At 50.1% G+C, this 16,272-nt stretch overlaps 1 protein-coding gene across 2 annotated transcripts in view; it reads left to right on the top strand.

Moving 5' to 3' along the window:
* The first annotated feature begins 658 nt into the window (after positions 1–658).
* PARP1 (poly(ADP-ribose) polymerase 1) overlaps positions 659–16,272 on the top strand; it is a 34,855-nt gene continuing 19,241 nt past the window's right edge. The window contains exons 1-7 of one of the 2 annotated variants that reach the window (XM_075496528.1): positions 659–802; positions 5,315–5,477; positions 6,356–6,474; positions 7,552–7,766; positions 13,233–13,329; positions 14,980–15,096; positions 16,046–16,222. In XM_075496528.1, coding sequence (XP_075352643.1) covers positions 5,321–5,477; positions 6,356–6,474; positions 7,552–7,766; positions 13,233–13,329; positions 14,980–15,096; positions 16,046–16,222 — 882 coding nt within the window. In that variant the 5' untranslated portion in view covers positions 659–802; positions 5,315–5,320. Of the gene's footprint in view, positions 803–1,119; positions 1,309–5,314; positions 5,478–6,355; positions 6,475–7,551; positions 7,767–13,232; positions 13,330–14,979; positions 15,097–16,045; positions 16,223–16,272 lie in introns of those variants that run through there. The other variant, XM_075496527.1, reaches the window with a different exon arrangement.

Here is a 16,272-nt window from a genome sequence, read left to right as displayed (position 1 = left end):
CGGAACATCCTGCTTTAGTTGAACCCTAATTCCAGAACTGCAATAAAACTAATGACGAACACTTAGCAAGGGCTTGGAGTAACTTTAGTGCCCTCCTCTTCGCATCCCCAGTGAAGCTACAGAACCAATGCCCTCTGCTGATACTAGAGGATATTACCTCCTGTGAGAGAGAAAAAGCCAAGATGTAACTGCTTGAAGAGCTCTTTTTTTGCTTTCTTTAGGACCTATCCTGTTATCCCCAGGGACTGGAGGAAACTCCTGCCTGGGAGTGAAATCATCCGGCCCGTATTTGGCTGAGGGATAGCTGCTAAGCACAGGTTCTCCCACGCCCTAGGCAGTCCGCTTCCCAGGGCAGGCTCTACCCTGGGTGGAGCAGCTACTTCAGGCAGCGGCACCAGCGCGTCTGGACACAAAACGCCCCGCTTCTCTCCACCTGCCGGAGCTGCCCAGCGAAAGCCGGCCCGGTGGCCCTCCGTGCAAGCTCCCCGGAGACTCGCCTGCACCTTCCCCAGCGCGCCGGGCAGAGGGGTGACTGACAGCCCTCCGCAGCCAGGGAGCGACCGGCCAAGTCTGCCTCCGCGCTGGAGGGCAGGGCCGCGCCCGGCCCGCGGGGGGGCAAGCGCCCGCCGGGCGAGGAGAAGGCTCTGCTCGCTGTTAGTTCAGCGCCAGGAGCCCGTGGCCGCCCCTGCAGCTGTGCAAGAGAAACTGCCGGGCGCGGAGCTCAGAGCGAGGGCGATGGAGCAGAGGGAGAGGCACCGGCAGAAGCCGGTTGCCGTTCTGCACCCCCTTTTCTCTTCCCGAGGTGGCTTCTCGCCAGGCCTTTCTGGGGAAGGGGACACCCTTCGGCAGGGCAGGCCGGGGAACCGGGAGCCCCGGGCCGCTCCCGGCCGCGGCTCGGGAACGGCAGCCGAGGGGCTCGGTGGGGCTGCGCGGCCCCGGGGCAGAGCGCCCCCGCCGCCACGTGATCCGCCGCCGCTCCCCACCCCCCATTGATACGCTGTAGCAAACCGGAACGTTCCAGGCGCCGCCAGGCGCGCCGAGTCGATGCCCGAGCGGCAGATCCGGCCGGCCGCTGAGGCGGGGGCGGGCGCTCGGCGCTCGGCTAGCGCTCCCGCAGGCGGGGGAGGGGGAGCGCGGAGCGGCGGGTGCGCGGCGCGGGGCGGCTCCGCGGCGGCGGGAGCGGCGGCGATGGCGGAGCCGGCGGAGAAGCTGTACCGGGCGGAGTACGCCAAGAGCGGCCGCGCTTCCTGCAAGAAGTGCGGCGAGAGCATCGCCAAGGACTCGCTGCGCCTGGCCCTCATGGTGCAGGTACCGCGTGGCGGGGCCCGGGCCGGCAGGGGGGCGGGCTGACCGCTCGGCTCCGCGCCGGCGGCGGCTCGGCCGCGGGCGGTGGGGCCAGGCCGGGGCTCCCCTCCCTGCCCCCGCCGCGGCGGTCGGGAGCCGCTCGGCCGGGCCTCTCTCCGCCGCGGGGGCGAGCGCAGCCTATTTTTAGCAGCGGCGTCCTCGCCCGCCGCTCCCTGCGGTCTCCGCAGCAGCGCCGGTCCCCGGAGCACCCCTGCCCGCAGCCCTCCCGCAGCGGCGGTCGGGGGGGAGCTGCTCCCCGCGGGGTCGCTCGCCGTGCGGGCGGGCGCTGTCGGTAGCCCGGGCTGTGAAGCCGTCTGGAGGCGAAGCGGTGCGAAGTTCAGCGTCGGGTGCCTTGGCGGAGGGTTGCAGGGGCGGAGGGGTCGGCTCGGGGCCGCTCACAGAGGCTCTTTGTTGTCATCCGGGGAATGGGGAGCAGGAGGGGGGCGTAGGAGGGAGCCGAGCGCAGCGGCTCGACTCTTCTGTGCCTTGGGGAGCGTCTGTCACTCGGGGTGTTTTGCATCGGGTCGGGGAAATCTCCGTCTGGTGCGTGCTTTGCATATGAAGCGGTAAAGCCGAGACCCGAAGCGCGTTAGAGGCGGTGAACAGTCCGGTGTCTTCCCCTCCGTTTCCCCTTGCAGCACGGAGAGAGCTGTAGGGTTAGCGGTCAGGCTTGCGCTGCCAGGAATAGAGAGGTGTTTTAACGGAGCTGGCTGACATATTGCAGACAGGCAACGGAGAGCTGAGCTGCAGTTAGCGAACTGAATACGAAGGCATGTTTTGCTGTCAGCCGTGCTCAAATTATTTGCCTTTTGGGGAAGAAACCTGCTCGGCTTCCTTTCAAAACGAAGGGAAGGGCCCCGTCTGGTGTTGGAGGACTGGGAATTGTGCACAGACCTGTCCTGCCGTTTTGGCCGGCCTGAAATCGCACCCTGTTGTGGGAGGGTGGGGAGGGAGTCGGCCTCTCTGCAGGGGAGGCGAACGCCGCTCTCCCGGGAGGTGGGGGTTTGCTCGGGAAGGAGGAAGGACGGCGAGCTGCCTTGCCAGGCTGCGGGCCTTGGCTTGTCTCTAGCGAGGGAGGTGAAAAGGCACCTCCGGCGCTCAGGCGGTGCGGATGGACAGCGGGCTGAATCTGGCGTGTGTCTTGTGAAAGATAAGCAAGCGCGTGTATGTATATTTATGGAAGGCTAGCAAGGACGTGGGGTGCGAACGCTCCAGCAAAGCCCTGCAGATGGGTGCTGTGGCTCCCAGCCGCTTGAGGAGCAATTTCTGGAGAAAGCTGTGCGGCCGAGAGCCGCTTGTGCCCCTGGGAGAGGCTGCGCTTGGAGACGGGCGAGGAAGGGCCCGGTCGCCCGTTGCCCGGGCTGCCGGCGGGGCTCCCCCGCAGGGGATGCCTGGCTGCCGGGGCAGGGCTGGCAGGTCCGCCCCGGTTGGAGGCAGGAGCTGGTTCCCCGGAGGGGAAATACCTGCCTCTGCTGTTGTTCCCCAGGGCTTCCTTCCCCTGGCAAAGATGTTGAACCGTGCGGTGCCAAGCTGCTGCGTTTGCTCGCACGTGTTCCTGCTGCCTTTTTCTTTTGTTTCTCCTGCTGCCCTCGGTGGCTGGCTGGAGGTGTCTGCTCCCCTCCCCTGCTCCGGCTGCTTCTTCTCCAGTTCCCTCACGGTTGTTATCCCTTCCTGTCTTGCGTTTCCTCAGCAGTTTAAGCTGATGCGAGGCGGCGGGTTGGCCTTCCTGAGCACACGGGGGCTGTGGGACCGCAGCGTGCTTTAGTTCAGGGAGCTGAGCAGAATGGATGTGTTTGGTTTTGCAGGGTTAGGTTTATTGAGCCATCTCCTAGGGGCAGGTGGAGGGGGACAGCTGGGACTGTGGCATCCCTCATAGAGACACTGCCTTTTAGCCACCCATCTCCCAAAAAGCACTGGTCTTACACCAACCGCTTGTACATTTTTTTTTTTCCTGCAACCTCTTGAATTTGCTTGATCTCTTCTGCAAAGGGCTCCCTCTCCCCACTGCCAGTTTTTGTGCCAGCAGAGCACTTTTCACACCCTACTGCTGAGCATCCCCCTGCAAGGGCCCGAATTTCACCAGGACACCTGGGCCCCTTGTTTCCTCTTGGGGAAATCCCCTGCAGAGCAGCCTCTGTGCTGCCTTCAGAGGTCGTTTGCAAATCGTGCAGCAGACATTAAAGGGAGGCCCAGACCAAGTCCTTAGCTGGGTGCCATTTCTACTATAACTGCCCTTTTGTTTCAGTTTTTCAAGTGAAGAGCTCTGAATGACAGTGGGATGCTTGGTTTTTGCACAGGGTGGGCACCCAGGCCCTGCAGGACCAGCACAGCTTCAACTTTTGCTTCCAGCTGGAACTGAGCGGTTTCTGTTATCTGCATGTGCAATGTGAAAGCGAACCAGTCTCTCGTTTTTGCATAGTTTGTTTAGGAAACTATGGTCTAGAGATAGGTGAGCTGAGAGAAGTTGTGTCAACAAGGTCTGGCTTGCCTGGAGGTTTCATTTCCCACACAAAGAGAAGTCGTGCTACGGGTGCACAACTCCATGTGGTGGAGGAGATCTACTCACTGCTTGCATGGTTGTCCTAAAGATTGAGCCAGCTTTGCCCCCTTCCACACACCCCAGTGCCTTGTGCCCCCAAAGCCGTTGTCTTAGGGACAGATCCATGAGGAGTCCTCCAGGAAAACTCCAAACATAAGCCCAGAGCTCAGGGGTGATCAACTTTCAGTGCTGGAGGTGTGTGTGGCTTCCAGACACGTTGAGAGCAACCTCAGGGTGGCTGCTGTGTGGCTGTGGTGCTGTGAGGGTGACCAGCTAATCTGAATCCTGGCTCGTGGGAAGAGTCCAGCTGGAAATATAAATGTCCTCTTACAGTTTTGGTTGATAGTTGTAATTGGGGCTCCCAGCTCTCCTAGTCCCGCACGGTGGTCTTCGAAGCCCTTTCCTTCTCCTTCCTGCTCATGCACAAAACTCTGCTGTTGTTTTCAGCTTGGAGATCTCCCTCCTGTTGGTGAGTGATATGTAGAATGCTTTCCTAGGTTGTGAATTCTGTATCATCAGTAGTAATAATTATACAACACTGAGTATTATTAGTACAGCAGTTGTTTGTGTGCGCTACTTGGACCCAAACCACTATACGGTTATTTTGTCTGATGGGTAACTGGAAGGATGCCAGGTTGGTACTTAATGTGTCTGCGTCATATGCAAGCCGAGCACTTCCACTACGAGGCTGGTGCAAGGCAGGGCACTCTGGAGCTGCACTTCGGGGAGGACTTGGGTGATGCTTCTGTCCTGATGCAGGACTTCGTTGGGCTCTGCTGTTTCCCTTAAATTTTGCATTTGCCTCCTGCAGCCCCCTCAGGAATTTCTTCAAACCACAGTCCTTGGAGCTGCTCCTGTGTCTTGTGCCTAGCAATGGGCTCTCCTGGGCATGGACAGTTTGCTTGAGAAGTGGCTCTCAAAGGGACTGTGTGTTGTGCTTAGAGGTCCTGCAGAGCAAGGCCAGAGGCCTCTTGTGCTGCAGGAGTCTCGAAGGAGGTTGTAGCAGATGAGCCAAGTGCTGTTACTTGTGTTACTTTTCCCACAACCTCTGTTTTGCTTTGCTCATCACTGCAGATGGTCTGAATCTCATACAGAAGAAACCTTTCCTTGTCTGCTCAGGGTTGGTATAGCCACACTGAGGCTATGACCTTCTTGTTTTGAGTAATACAGATAAGCTAAGCAGCAGGGCGATGAACTAGTTAAGCTAGGTAAATACTCCTTCCACGTCTATCCCCTTTGGGATCTCTCTCCAGCAGCTTGTCTGTCACATTAGATTTTCTTCTTAGACTTTGTCCTAAATAGTATCCATCTCTTAATTTAAAAAAGAAAAAAAAAACCTAGTGTTTACCCAGATACTCCTTTTTATCTTGTTTTTTTCCCCTTGATTTTGTCTGAGTTGCTTCATCTTGGCCTAATGTGCTTTCTTCCTAGTCACCCATGTTTGATGGCAAAGTCCCTCACTGGCACCACTACAGCTGCTTCTGGAAGCGGGCTCGAATTGTGTCCCATGCAGACATTGACGGCTTCCCTGAGCTCCGGTGGGAAGATCAGGAGAAAATCAAGAAAGCCATTGAAACTGGAGGCCCTGGAGGAGGTAAGCAGAGGTCTCCTGGTGTTTGGAGGTTCAGCTGGAACCATGCTCCCTCTTCTCAAGCTGTTATTGTGTTTATTTGATTGCTGTGTCCCTTCAGCAGGTGATGTTGGGAGAATTGTTGTGGCGTCTCCACACTCCAGAGCTAGGATGCTGGCAGTATGATCCAGCATGTTAAATCAACGAGGGAAGAAGCCAAGTCAGTTGGCAGATGTATTGCCAGATATTTCTTGTTATTGTGGTTGGTGTATTTTGTTTTCAGTTCTTTAATATTAACAAATGCTGTTGTAGTATGTTGTTTTAATGGTACCTTCACTGCAGCATATGGTTATGGTGGCTCTTTGAAATTGTTACACCATGAACTAGTGAGTCAGAGGAGCAAGTGGGAAGGGTCTAAGTACAGACCAGACTAAACTCATGGTGTCTCTGTGTAAACCAAGGATGCTGGGCAGTTTTAGATTGATATCTGCCTGCTGAAATGTAGTAATACAAAAAATAAAAGGAAACTGGCAGCTGGGAAGAGGAGTTCTGCTTTGAAGCAGAGCTATTTGTGACTCCTGTAACAGTCAGTTCTTCAGTAAGATCTCATTTTACACTACTTTCAGGAAAGAAGTAAAAAGGGTTAGCTCTTTGAAAGTCTTTTAAAATCATTAAATAAGCAATCCAGTAAAATTGCTACTTGGCTGTTTAAAGAACTCTTTCTATTTTAAAAGTGCTTTTGAGCACGGACTGCTTATCTTGCTCTGTATTCAAATTCTTGACAGGTGAGTTGCTGGAACACAGAGGTTTATTAGTCTAGACTGCTAACAATCTGGGACAGAGAATAAGAAAATAAGGGAATGCTTTTTGAAGCTGAACTCTGTATTTGCTTTGTTCTCCAGGAAAAGGAGGGGAACAGGAAGGAGGTGGCAAGGCTGAGAAGAGCCTAAACGACTTTGCTGCAGAATATGCCAAGTCTAACAGAAGTACTTGCAAAGGCTGTGAACAGAAAATAGAAAAGGTAAAATGCTTTTCTTAGTTCTCCATCTCTTGTCTTTTCTCCCACCAGTTCCAATTCAAACAGTGACTTTTATAATAGCTTCCTGTCTGTCCTGCATATGGAAAGCACTTGCAGAGCTGCATTTCTGTGCCTGAGGAGCAGCTGCGTCCTGGACAGCTGACCATAAAGACATCCCTCAGGTGTTGTAGCCTGGGCTTCAAACGTGCTGATGCTTCCTTTCACTTGGGTCTTACAACAGGCTGGAATGCCACTTGCCAGCATTTCTGTGGCAAGAGAGCCACCATTAACTGCAGCTTTTCCTGTTCGTTGCAGCACTGCAAAGGTGTTGGCCTCTTCCTCCTCCTCAGCCAGACCGGCTCTGTGTGCAGTGTGTCCATATTAACTACATGAAAGCAGACAAAAACAGCGATGCAGCTAATTAACGATGCAGCCCTGTAGTTGAAATGTCTGGGTGCTCTGCTTTTCAAGACAGTTGGCAAAATGAAGTTGTGAGCCTCTGATAGATGTGAATAGACCTGCCAGTTCGGTAAAGTTGGCAAGGGCCAAACACCAGTGCTGGTATGCTTCTATCTGCAATAACGTTGGTGACTGTTGTGTAGACATCTCCTTGTTGGAGCATGAATACTGCAGTCTAAAAGCAGCTCAAACAACTACTTGTTGGGCATCTGAAAAGTAATTTGCAGTAAGATGCGGTGAGATCATATTAGCACTGATGCTTGAGTGGTAGGGACATAAAGTTAATTTTTCAGAGTTGCCTGCATGGCGTTTGGTCATGTGAGTTTTGCTTGTTCAAGTTTACGGGGAGTTGGAGTAAGGAGTACAGGATTACCCATTTTGAGTGTTTTTTGAACAGAAAACTACCTAAAAAGCTGGTTGGCTTTTTTTCAACCTAGAAAGAATATTGAAGAAAGCAGAGGAACTGTAGTGAAAGGGCTTGAACAAAAGTTGTAGGCTTTGATAGAGGAGCTGTTGCTATTTTACAGGTGTTTAGGAAGCATCATGTCGGTAACTTGTTAACATCCTGCTCTTTCCAGAATGGCCTAACAGTTGCTCTTGTGTCACTTTAATCTGCCTCAGGGCCAGATCCGGATTTCCAAGAAGATGGTGCATCCTGAAAAGCCTCAGCTGGGAATGATAGATAACTGGTACCACCCGGACTGCTTTGTCAGCCGCCGAGCAGAGCTGGGCTTCCTCCCGGCATACGGGGCCAGCCAGCTCCTGGGCTTCAGCATCTTGAAAGCTGAAGATAAAGAAACTCTGAAGAAGCAGCTCCCGGCTACCAAGAGTGAAGGGTATGTGGGCAACGTAAGAAATTGCGTTGTCTAGAGGAGCCATTGCTTGCCTTCACATACATCCATGATAAATGTTTTGTGACATTGTTGTCTCTGTTAAAAGAATATTGGTCGTGGGAGGATTTGGTCCTTCCTGTGACCTTAGGCAGATGACAGCAGACAAATTCTCCGTCCCTGGGAGCGTGCAGTCCGCTTGCCCCCCGTGACTGCCTTGGGAAATGCAGAGACCAGCAGCTGTGACTTGGAGGACTGATGTAGGGCTTTCAATCATAAAATAATGCATGCTTAATACAAATGGATACTGGGCTCTGCGCCTCCTTGTGTGATGCTGCTATCAGTGATGGTTTCTCTGCTCTAACCACTTGTTAGAGAATTGATTTGACATCTTATCTATGAGCTGCTGATCTGTGACAGGCACTGAATCTGATAATGGCGTTTATTGGCCGCGTAGTGCTTACACTTGGATGCTTTTGTTTGCTAAATCTTTTATGGTACATCTGAAATTTCATTGCCTTGCATTGAAATTTTTAGTGGAGGCTCTTGACAGAACTTGTACTGACAGAGAAGTGCTTCCAGGTGACTTGTTAGCTTTGGTCAATCTTTCTGTGTTAATGAAGGCTTCTGTTGTTTGTTTTTGAAATGACTTCGCCTAGAGTCATGCTTCATAACAGAAGCCAGTGTTGCATTGTCCCCATGGAGGAAGGACCATAAGGTGTTTCTGGGTTCTACAAATAGGACAGATCTTGTGGTTGTAAAACATTGGGCTTCTCCGTGTACCTTGTAGACTAAATTCAGCTTTACTTTTGCAAGGATTCACCATGAAACTGGCCAGTGAGACTGATATCGGGTTCTGAGAAGCTGTAGCCATGTCAAATCTGTGCAGTCTTTGTCAGTATTGGTCCTCCAGATATGTGGCTGATGGGTGTGGTGTACTGTTCAGAGCCCCTCGTGTGTGTGAATGTTATCCTCGGCTATAGGTAACAGCAGAGCGTGCATAAATTGATCTATGCATTGTTAGGAGGCAGCAACTTCCCCGGTTTATTCTTGGTTGGCCAGCAGTTGCTCCAGAAGCATTCAGCAGTGGTGTGGGTGCTGTGGCGAGGGTCCTGCAGTGCCACAGGAGTGGGTGCTTCTGCCAGAGCCCTGTCAGGTTCTGTACTGTTCACCTCACTCAGCTGAACCACTGGAGGCTGAGACCAGCTGTCTGCATCTGCCCAGCAGCCTGCCATCTTTTCATGCGGGCATTTTACCTCTGTGTGTGTTGCAGGATGTAAGTAGAAGTACAGTGTTTTAATGCGCTGGCAGCTTTTCAAGTAGTCCTTTGCTTTTTGTGCCGAGGTGCATGTTCTGCTTTGTCCTAGAGCACTGCGTGAGTTTAATAGGGTTATTTGTAGTTTTCTCTCATGTCTTCAGCAAAGCTCTAGAGATTTGACTGTATAAGTGTTTCTCTTGTCTGCCCTGACTCTGCTTTTCTGGGCCACTTCTGCAAAATATGAAGGCTTTGTAAAGATAGGCCACAGAGTAGTTTGCCAAGTCACTGTGTAAACAAAAGCCTAGAATTGCAGTGGAAAAAAGTTTAGACTGGTGATGTAGGGTAATGTGAACCAGGACCTCATGCCAGAAAAGCAGCAGGATGTCTCATCTTTCCTGCTTTCTAAGCACTGCATGAACAAGCCCCTCAGCCGTGAAGGTGCTGGCTGGCTCTTACGCTCCACTACCTTTCTTCTGCTTTTCGGGCTGTGTGCTTGAGCCAAGGGTATTGAGGGTCAATTGGAAAAAATAGTTGTCTGTCAAACAAACTGAATGAATGAGAGTGTAAATACACAGAATGAGTGGAGAGGTGTGGTGTGCTTCCTACCTGGTGATTTTCTGCCAGGAAAGCACAGAAGCTCTGGACAAGCCAAAAGAAAAACACCCCAGAAGCTTGAATGAGATGCAGTTACCTCTGATAATTCATCTTGTGCATTCAATCAGATAACAGAAACTAATGACAGAAATTACAGCCTCTTGCAGAAATGATGTTACAGCATCTGCTGTAGGTGAGATTCTCAAAATGATCTTTAAAGATATTTCTAATTGTGCTGCATCCAAGTTATATCTTGACTCAGATGTCTGCAATTCAGATACGGCACATCCAAATTCATGTGCTGCTTCTGCATGTCTAGCCCATACTCCGAGGAGAAGCTCAGACTTTGGGACTGCCCTGTCAGCCCTTTCCGTAAGGATGGCAGTGTGACGTGCCTAGTGCAGGTGAGAGAAGCGAGGCGCCGAGCAGGGCTACCGAGAGGAGGTTGGAAAATCCCTTCCCTCTGAAGGGCAAAAATGGGAAGGTTTCCTGCAAGGATCCTGGCTCCTTTCCTCGGTCAGCTCTGGGTGAGACATGCCAAGCCTCCCCGGGCTACGGGCTGTCATACCCAAGTGCCAGCACTTTGCAGGCCTGGGGAAGGATGATCTTGTGTCCTTGCCAGCAGCTGTTCTGTGGAAAGAGTGCTCATGTACTGATGTAGGAAATGCAGTAGCAGCTTGTGAGCTCCCTTTGACTGTGCTTCTTCGGTAGCATGTGTTTAGCCCTCCTGCTCTGAGCTGTAATACTTTCCTGTATTTTCTGCCTCACTTGTTTGGGTAGAATTGCTGCCCAGGACAGGAGCAAAGTGTCATTCTGGAGATGTCATGCAATGCCGGATTAACTGCAGAGGTTGCCTGAGGCGGAGAGTAAGTACTCAGGTCAGCAACAATCTGGCGGTGGTTTACAGGGAGGAGGAGAAAAGGGGAGATGTTCCTCCCTGCATTGGCTGCTTGCTTTATCCAGGGTTGCTGTGACTGTCCTTTCCACCCTTCACTTTCATTGTAAGGAGGACAAGAAAAATAGAGTAGATGGTAAGGAAGGGCCAGGCTAGAGTGGGACAGTTCACCTCCCTCTTGATCTTCTTGAAAGTTGGAATAAATCTTGTAGTTGTGTATCCTCCACGAAGGTGAGGAGAAGTGGTTTGCATTGGCTGGTAAGTACCAGTCCTTTGAAGCAAGCTGTTGGGCCGTACGTGTTCAATGTGGGAAGACTGTCCCTTCCCCAGCAGGAGAACGGGTGTGCACGGTAGCACCCAGCTGCTGTTAGCAGCACAGTGTTTGGTCCCAAGGATGGCAGATAAAGTTAATGTGCAAGTGTGTATTTTGTCGATTGTTCTAAAACTTGCCATTTTGGAAAGATGTGAGATGAATTCAGTTTTGCCATTCCCTTCTCCAGGCTGTATGAAATGATGATTAGTGTTTGTTCTAAGCTTTGGGCATAGCCAGGGACAAAAGAGAAGGTGGTGACTGACAGCTTTATGCCTCCCTGCAATTGGGACGATCCCTCCTGCTCTGCGGTTTGTTCAAGTGGCTGGAACAGGTACAGTAATTGCTCTGTCCAGGAGAGCAACCTGCTGTCCCCTTGATTCTGAGGAGAAGCTGCCAAAAGCAAGAGTCCCTGCTGGAATTTGGATGCCTTCCCTGGGTCCTAGGGCCTCTCGGCAGGGTGATTGCCTTCCAGCGGTTGGTGTGCTGGCTTTCCTCCTTTTGGAGACTGGGAGACAAGTTACAGCATAGGAGTGAGCGCTGGCTTGCTGGAGGCAGCCTGCCTCAGCAGCCTGCCGAGGGAGCGGCACTGCAGATACGCAGCGTTTGGGCACCCATCCTAAATACTTACATTATTAAGCCCTCTGGCTTGGGAAGGTGCAGCAGAGCGCTTTGTGCTCAAGCTGATATGTTTTTCCCAGATTATGTTGTGTACCCATGACTCTCTTAACTTAGAGAAGTCATGATCCTTGTGTCAGGGCTCAGTGGATGCTGTGGTCTTGCCCCTTGCAGGGGCTGCAGCCAGGGAGGAGAGGAGACTTGCTTAGCCTGGGGGCTTTTGAAGTCACAGCTCTGTGTGTGCTGTATCCAGTCCTGCCACACTGGTTCCTGTTTGCCTGATTTAGAAAACAAGGTGGAGCTTTTCTCAAGAAACACAAGTAAATGCTGGTAGCACAATGTGGCTGTTGTCCCCCCTGGGGCAAGTGCACCTCAAAGCATAGCCCCAGCTCCGACTGGTGCGACCTTGCAGGGGGACAGCTGAAAAATGAGCGCTTCTGCAAAACCAGCCCCTTAAAGACTTGCAAAGTGCTCTGAACCATGGTTTGGTCAGAGGTGCTAATGACTGGTTAGTGGTGGCCACTGCAAATAAAATGAGAACTTGGCCCAATTTTAGGGCCAGGACAGTTACTAGAACTTACAGGTCCCTCATGCATGAGTCTTTGGGAGAAGAGTACCTTTTAACATCCTCCTGCAGCTTTATAGCTAATAAGCTGTCATACAGGTTAGTCTTAACAGTAGCAAAGTACTAGAAAGTGAAGTATTTAAAATTGTAAGTAGGAGAGCAATTGCGAATGTCAACTTTATGGCTTAACCATCAACCACAGCTTATAAAGTTAAGACAGATGCTTTCTTAAAAAGAAACCTGGCTGATGTTTCGAAACGATAGCAGCTTTGTCAGAACGAAGTGCGAGATCCAAGCTATGTTCGCGCCCTGCCTCAAGTTGGGCAAAATTTCCCTTTATTTCCTCACGAGGAGAGCACACGGTGATTTGATTTATTGATGTATTTTGAAGCCAGGCAGACCAAGGCGATGACATGACTCTGGAAACATAAAAGATCTTCCTCTGAGGTCTCTTGTCATTCTGAAGTCTGCCAAAATCCCCCCGTTTTCATTTGGCTTCCCCTTCTTTCCAGTCTTTCTCGAGCAGCGTTTTCTGTAACTTCTCCCTGCACAGCTCTACGGCCCCAGCTAATAACAATAAATTTCCTCACACACAACTGCACAGTAGTACATCACAAAACCGCTACCAGCCTGGGAGCACTTTGCAAGTAGAAACTTCCTCCTGTCTAATTGCAGAGACCTGACTTAATTCCAGTCTGAAGAGAAACTAGCTGGGAAATATCTAGTTTCCCAATGTGTTAGCTTATTAAAGTTATCATGTTTGCTGTCCTTTATTTCAGTATGGACTGTCTAAACTGAAAAATGAAGCTGTCGATTCAGCTGAAAGACACTATAGTCTTTTAATCTGCGTTGGTACACCTCCTCAGATTTGGAGAGGTCTGCTCATATTCAGTGATTCTTAGGTATGCCTTTGGTGTAACTAATACAGGTGTAGATGCCTATGCCTGAAAACGTTGCGGTATTTCATGTACTCTTCTGCTAGACCATACAGTTACCCTGTGGAAAAGCTAAGTGTACCTGACCTGATTGAGGCAGCTCACGTTGCAGAGCCAAGTACATGTCTACGATCTAGCACTGAGGAATTTGAAAAATGGGTTTGCCTGCCAAAACTGAGGATATTCAAGCCTCTGCAGATATCAGCAGTCAGTAAACTGAGCTCTGGTAACTGCTGGACAGGCATTTAAATAACTTCCTTTCGTGTGTGTGTGTTTTGTTTTGTTTTTCTCTATTAGAAAGAGAAAAGGAGAAGAGGTAGATGGAAATGTGACTGCGAAAAAGAAACAGAAAAAAGAAAAGGAGAAAGAATCAAAGCAGGAAAAACAGCTGAAGGTGAGTTGTAGCTGATCACATCCTAAAAACTGCTTTCTTAGAAAAGTGCAGTGTCAGGCACTAACTGAAGAGCTGTGGCACCTAGAGAGGGGCTGTACCTGGTGTTGCCGCACAGCTGGTCCTTGTGTCCTGGCACAGGAGATGACCTGTCACTAAGGCTTTGCTGACGGCAGTTCACCCTGCCGCTTTCTCCTGAAACACAGGAAGGAACTTCTCTAGGACTTGTGTTGCTTATTGGATTTAAATAGATTGGGTTAAATGCCTTCTCTCTCAGGGAGGCTGGTTTTGTGGTCCTTCCTGTATCATCTGGTTGTGGTGGCTGAAGCTCTGAGCCCGAGCACTGTTGCAGAAGAGCTTGGAAACCAATAAATAGCTCATTGCAAAAATTAAACAGAGGTAAAGTGCGGAACTAGATTAATGAGAAGTCTTTTTCACCATATGGGGAGCTGTGTTCAGTTCCTGGGTACAAAGTGGGATAGATCACAGCTTTCTTCCTTTCAGTTTCTGGAATATGTGGGAAGAATTCCCAACGGAGCATCAGGAATTTTGTAGTCATTGAAAGTTTGGCATAGGTACTTTCCAAGAAAAAATTAATAAGCTGCTTTTGCTGCAATTGAAGTCTTAATGGAGCTGTAGAAAAAGGGTATGTCCACCTTTGAACAGAAGTTTTCTTCTTTGTTGTTAATACCTTTATTTTCAAGAAAACTTAGCTGAGACATTGTCAAGGTTTTGCTGCTGCAGTGCAGATGTTTAGGACAGATCAAGGCAATTTGTGGATCAGGGTTAACTTTGGGTTCACTAATTTTTTTTAACAGCATGTCATCAAGCATGACCAGTGATACTGAAAATTAAACTATTTAACACAGTCAACCAGTTCTCCCAGGGTAGACTGCATTTTTGAGTGTAGCCAGTGAATAACGTTCAGAAACTGTCTGAGATGTTTTAGGATGCTTCTTTGCTGTCCAACCCTTTCAGCTTTTGTAGAAAGGCTCAAAAGAATGTGCAGGCTCCTCCACACTGCTGCAGGTGACTGAGCTGGTAGAAATTCCTCATATGCTTAGGTGGCTTAAAAGAACAGCAGCATCGATCAGCATTTGTGATTTTTGTTTTAATACAAGGCTCAAATGCAGCCACATCCCTGTGGTTGGCAGGGTGAACTAGGTGATTTTTGCAAAGGCCGTTGAGAACTCGCTAAAGGTAGAAGTGTGATAGAAACATGGGTTCCACTCCACCTAAAAGCTAGCTGTCTCGTTAGTGTCGCTTGTACCTTTTTGTGTGGGATAGTGCTGTAAAGGTTACTCCATGGCCTTTCTTCGCATGTTTCATGATGGAGAAGCGTTGGTTTATATAGAATCCCACAGGGATGTCCTTCCACATATAATCTTGAGAAGAGAGAGTATTTGCTGAATCTGCGGTGCACACATATTCATACTGAAATCTGAAGCATGTGGCTTTAAAGACCTTTTCCAGGTGTTTGGGTAAAATGTGTGACTCTGTCTTTTGGTAAAGCTACTGGTTCTTGGTGCTCTTCATGTCACAGCCTATATTTAAGGTACCACAGGCTTGCTAAAACCTTGTCCGCATACTGCAGTTTCAGGAGTTAGAAAGCAGTTGACTGCAAGTAGTTAAGCTGCTGGGTTTTGTCAACAGGAGCAGACAGAGCTGATCTGGGGCATCAAGGATGAGCTGAGGAAGGTCTGCTCCACTAACGACCTGAAAGAGCTGCTGATCGCCAACAAACAGGAAGTGCCTTCAGGGGAGAATGCCGTGAGTTGGTCTGTAGTTGCTTTGCATGTGTGCTGGGTCTTTGAGTCGGAGAAGCCGACCCAAACCAATATTGTGGCAAGGTCCACAAGTCTGAAGCATGGTCCTAGCATAACACTTCAGAAAGAAATTCAGTGCAAAACCCAGTCCTTTTGTCCCAGGACTCTGATGATACTGTTGTTACACTTGCTTGTGAAGGGCTGTGTGGTGGTGTGTGGTGCTGAATTCAGTGCCTTAGTCTCAGTGATGTGCCTTTATTCTGCTATGCCCAAACTGGTCCATGGCTTTTTTTGTTGCTGGCACTTCACGTTGCCTCCCTCAACTGTTAAATTATGCAAAAAGGAGCAAAAACGGCACAAATTCTTTCCTGGTATCTTTTCTAAGAACAGTCACTTTTCAGTCTGTGTAACTTGCGAAAGTTCTCTCTCTTTCGGAGCCACACATCACTAAGTATTTGTATTTATTAAGACTCTTTGTAGGGAGTGTGGGCAGGGATGTGGGAAGTGTCTAGACTCAAAATGGTCAAGAAATACTCTCTAGGCAGGAAAGCCGGGACTTGTCTGAGCCTACATTCCCACCTACCTACTCATGCGCTCAGATGCAGTAGCTCGTCTCCTCCTTGGCTGTTTGGCACGGCTGCCTGGTCAGGTGCTGAGTGGTAGGTATGCTCTCCTGAATGCCGAATCCGAATAGGAGAGACTGCGAGCCATGGGTGTGAGCAGGTATCGTGTGACCAGGGAAACTTCGTGTCATGTCTTTAAGGCGTCGTAAATCAATCAATGCTGGTAAGAGTCTTGGTTTATGTGCAGCGTATGCATGACAAGCGCTGGAAACATCTACGTTTGTTTGCCAGCAGCCTGACGCTTATTTTCTTGTGCAGCCCAGTGTATGTAGTGCATGGGCTTCCAGCCTCCTTCTGCCATGACCTGTTTTGTATTCTTTGTTGCTTTAGATTTTGGACCGAGTAGCAGATGGGATGGCATTTGGAGCTCTGCTTCCCTGTGAGGAGTGTAAGGGGCAGTTTGTGTTCAAGAGTGACGCATATTACTGTTCAGGGGATATTACTGCCTGGACTAAGTGTGTTGCTAAAACGCAGACTCCCAACAGGAAAGACTGGGTAATCCCAAAGGTGGGTGTTCAGTGCAAATTTGGTGATCTGAAGCACGTTTCTTAACTGAT

This window comes from Mycteria americana, chromosome 3 (genome assembly GCF_035582795.1).
Source record: "Mycteria americana isolate JAX WOST 10 ecotype Jacksonville Zoo and Gardens chromosome 3, USCA_MyAme_1.0, whole genome shotgun sequence".
In the NCBI taxonomy this organism is placed as follows: domain Eukaryota; kingdom Metazoa; phylum Chordata; class Aves; order Ciconiiformes; family Ciconiidae; genus Mycteria; species Mycteria americana.
This window is presented reverse-complemented; position numbering and strand designations above follow the sequence as displayed.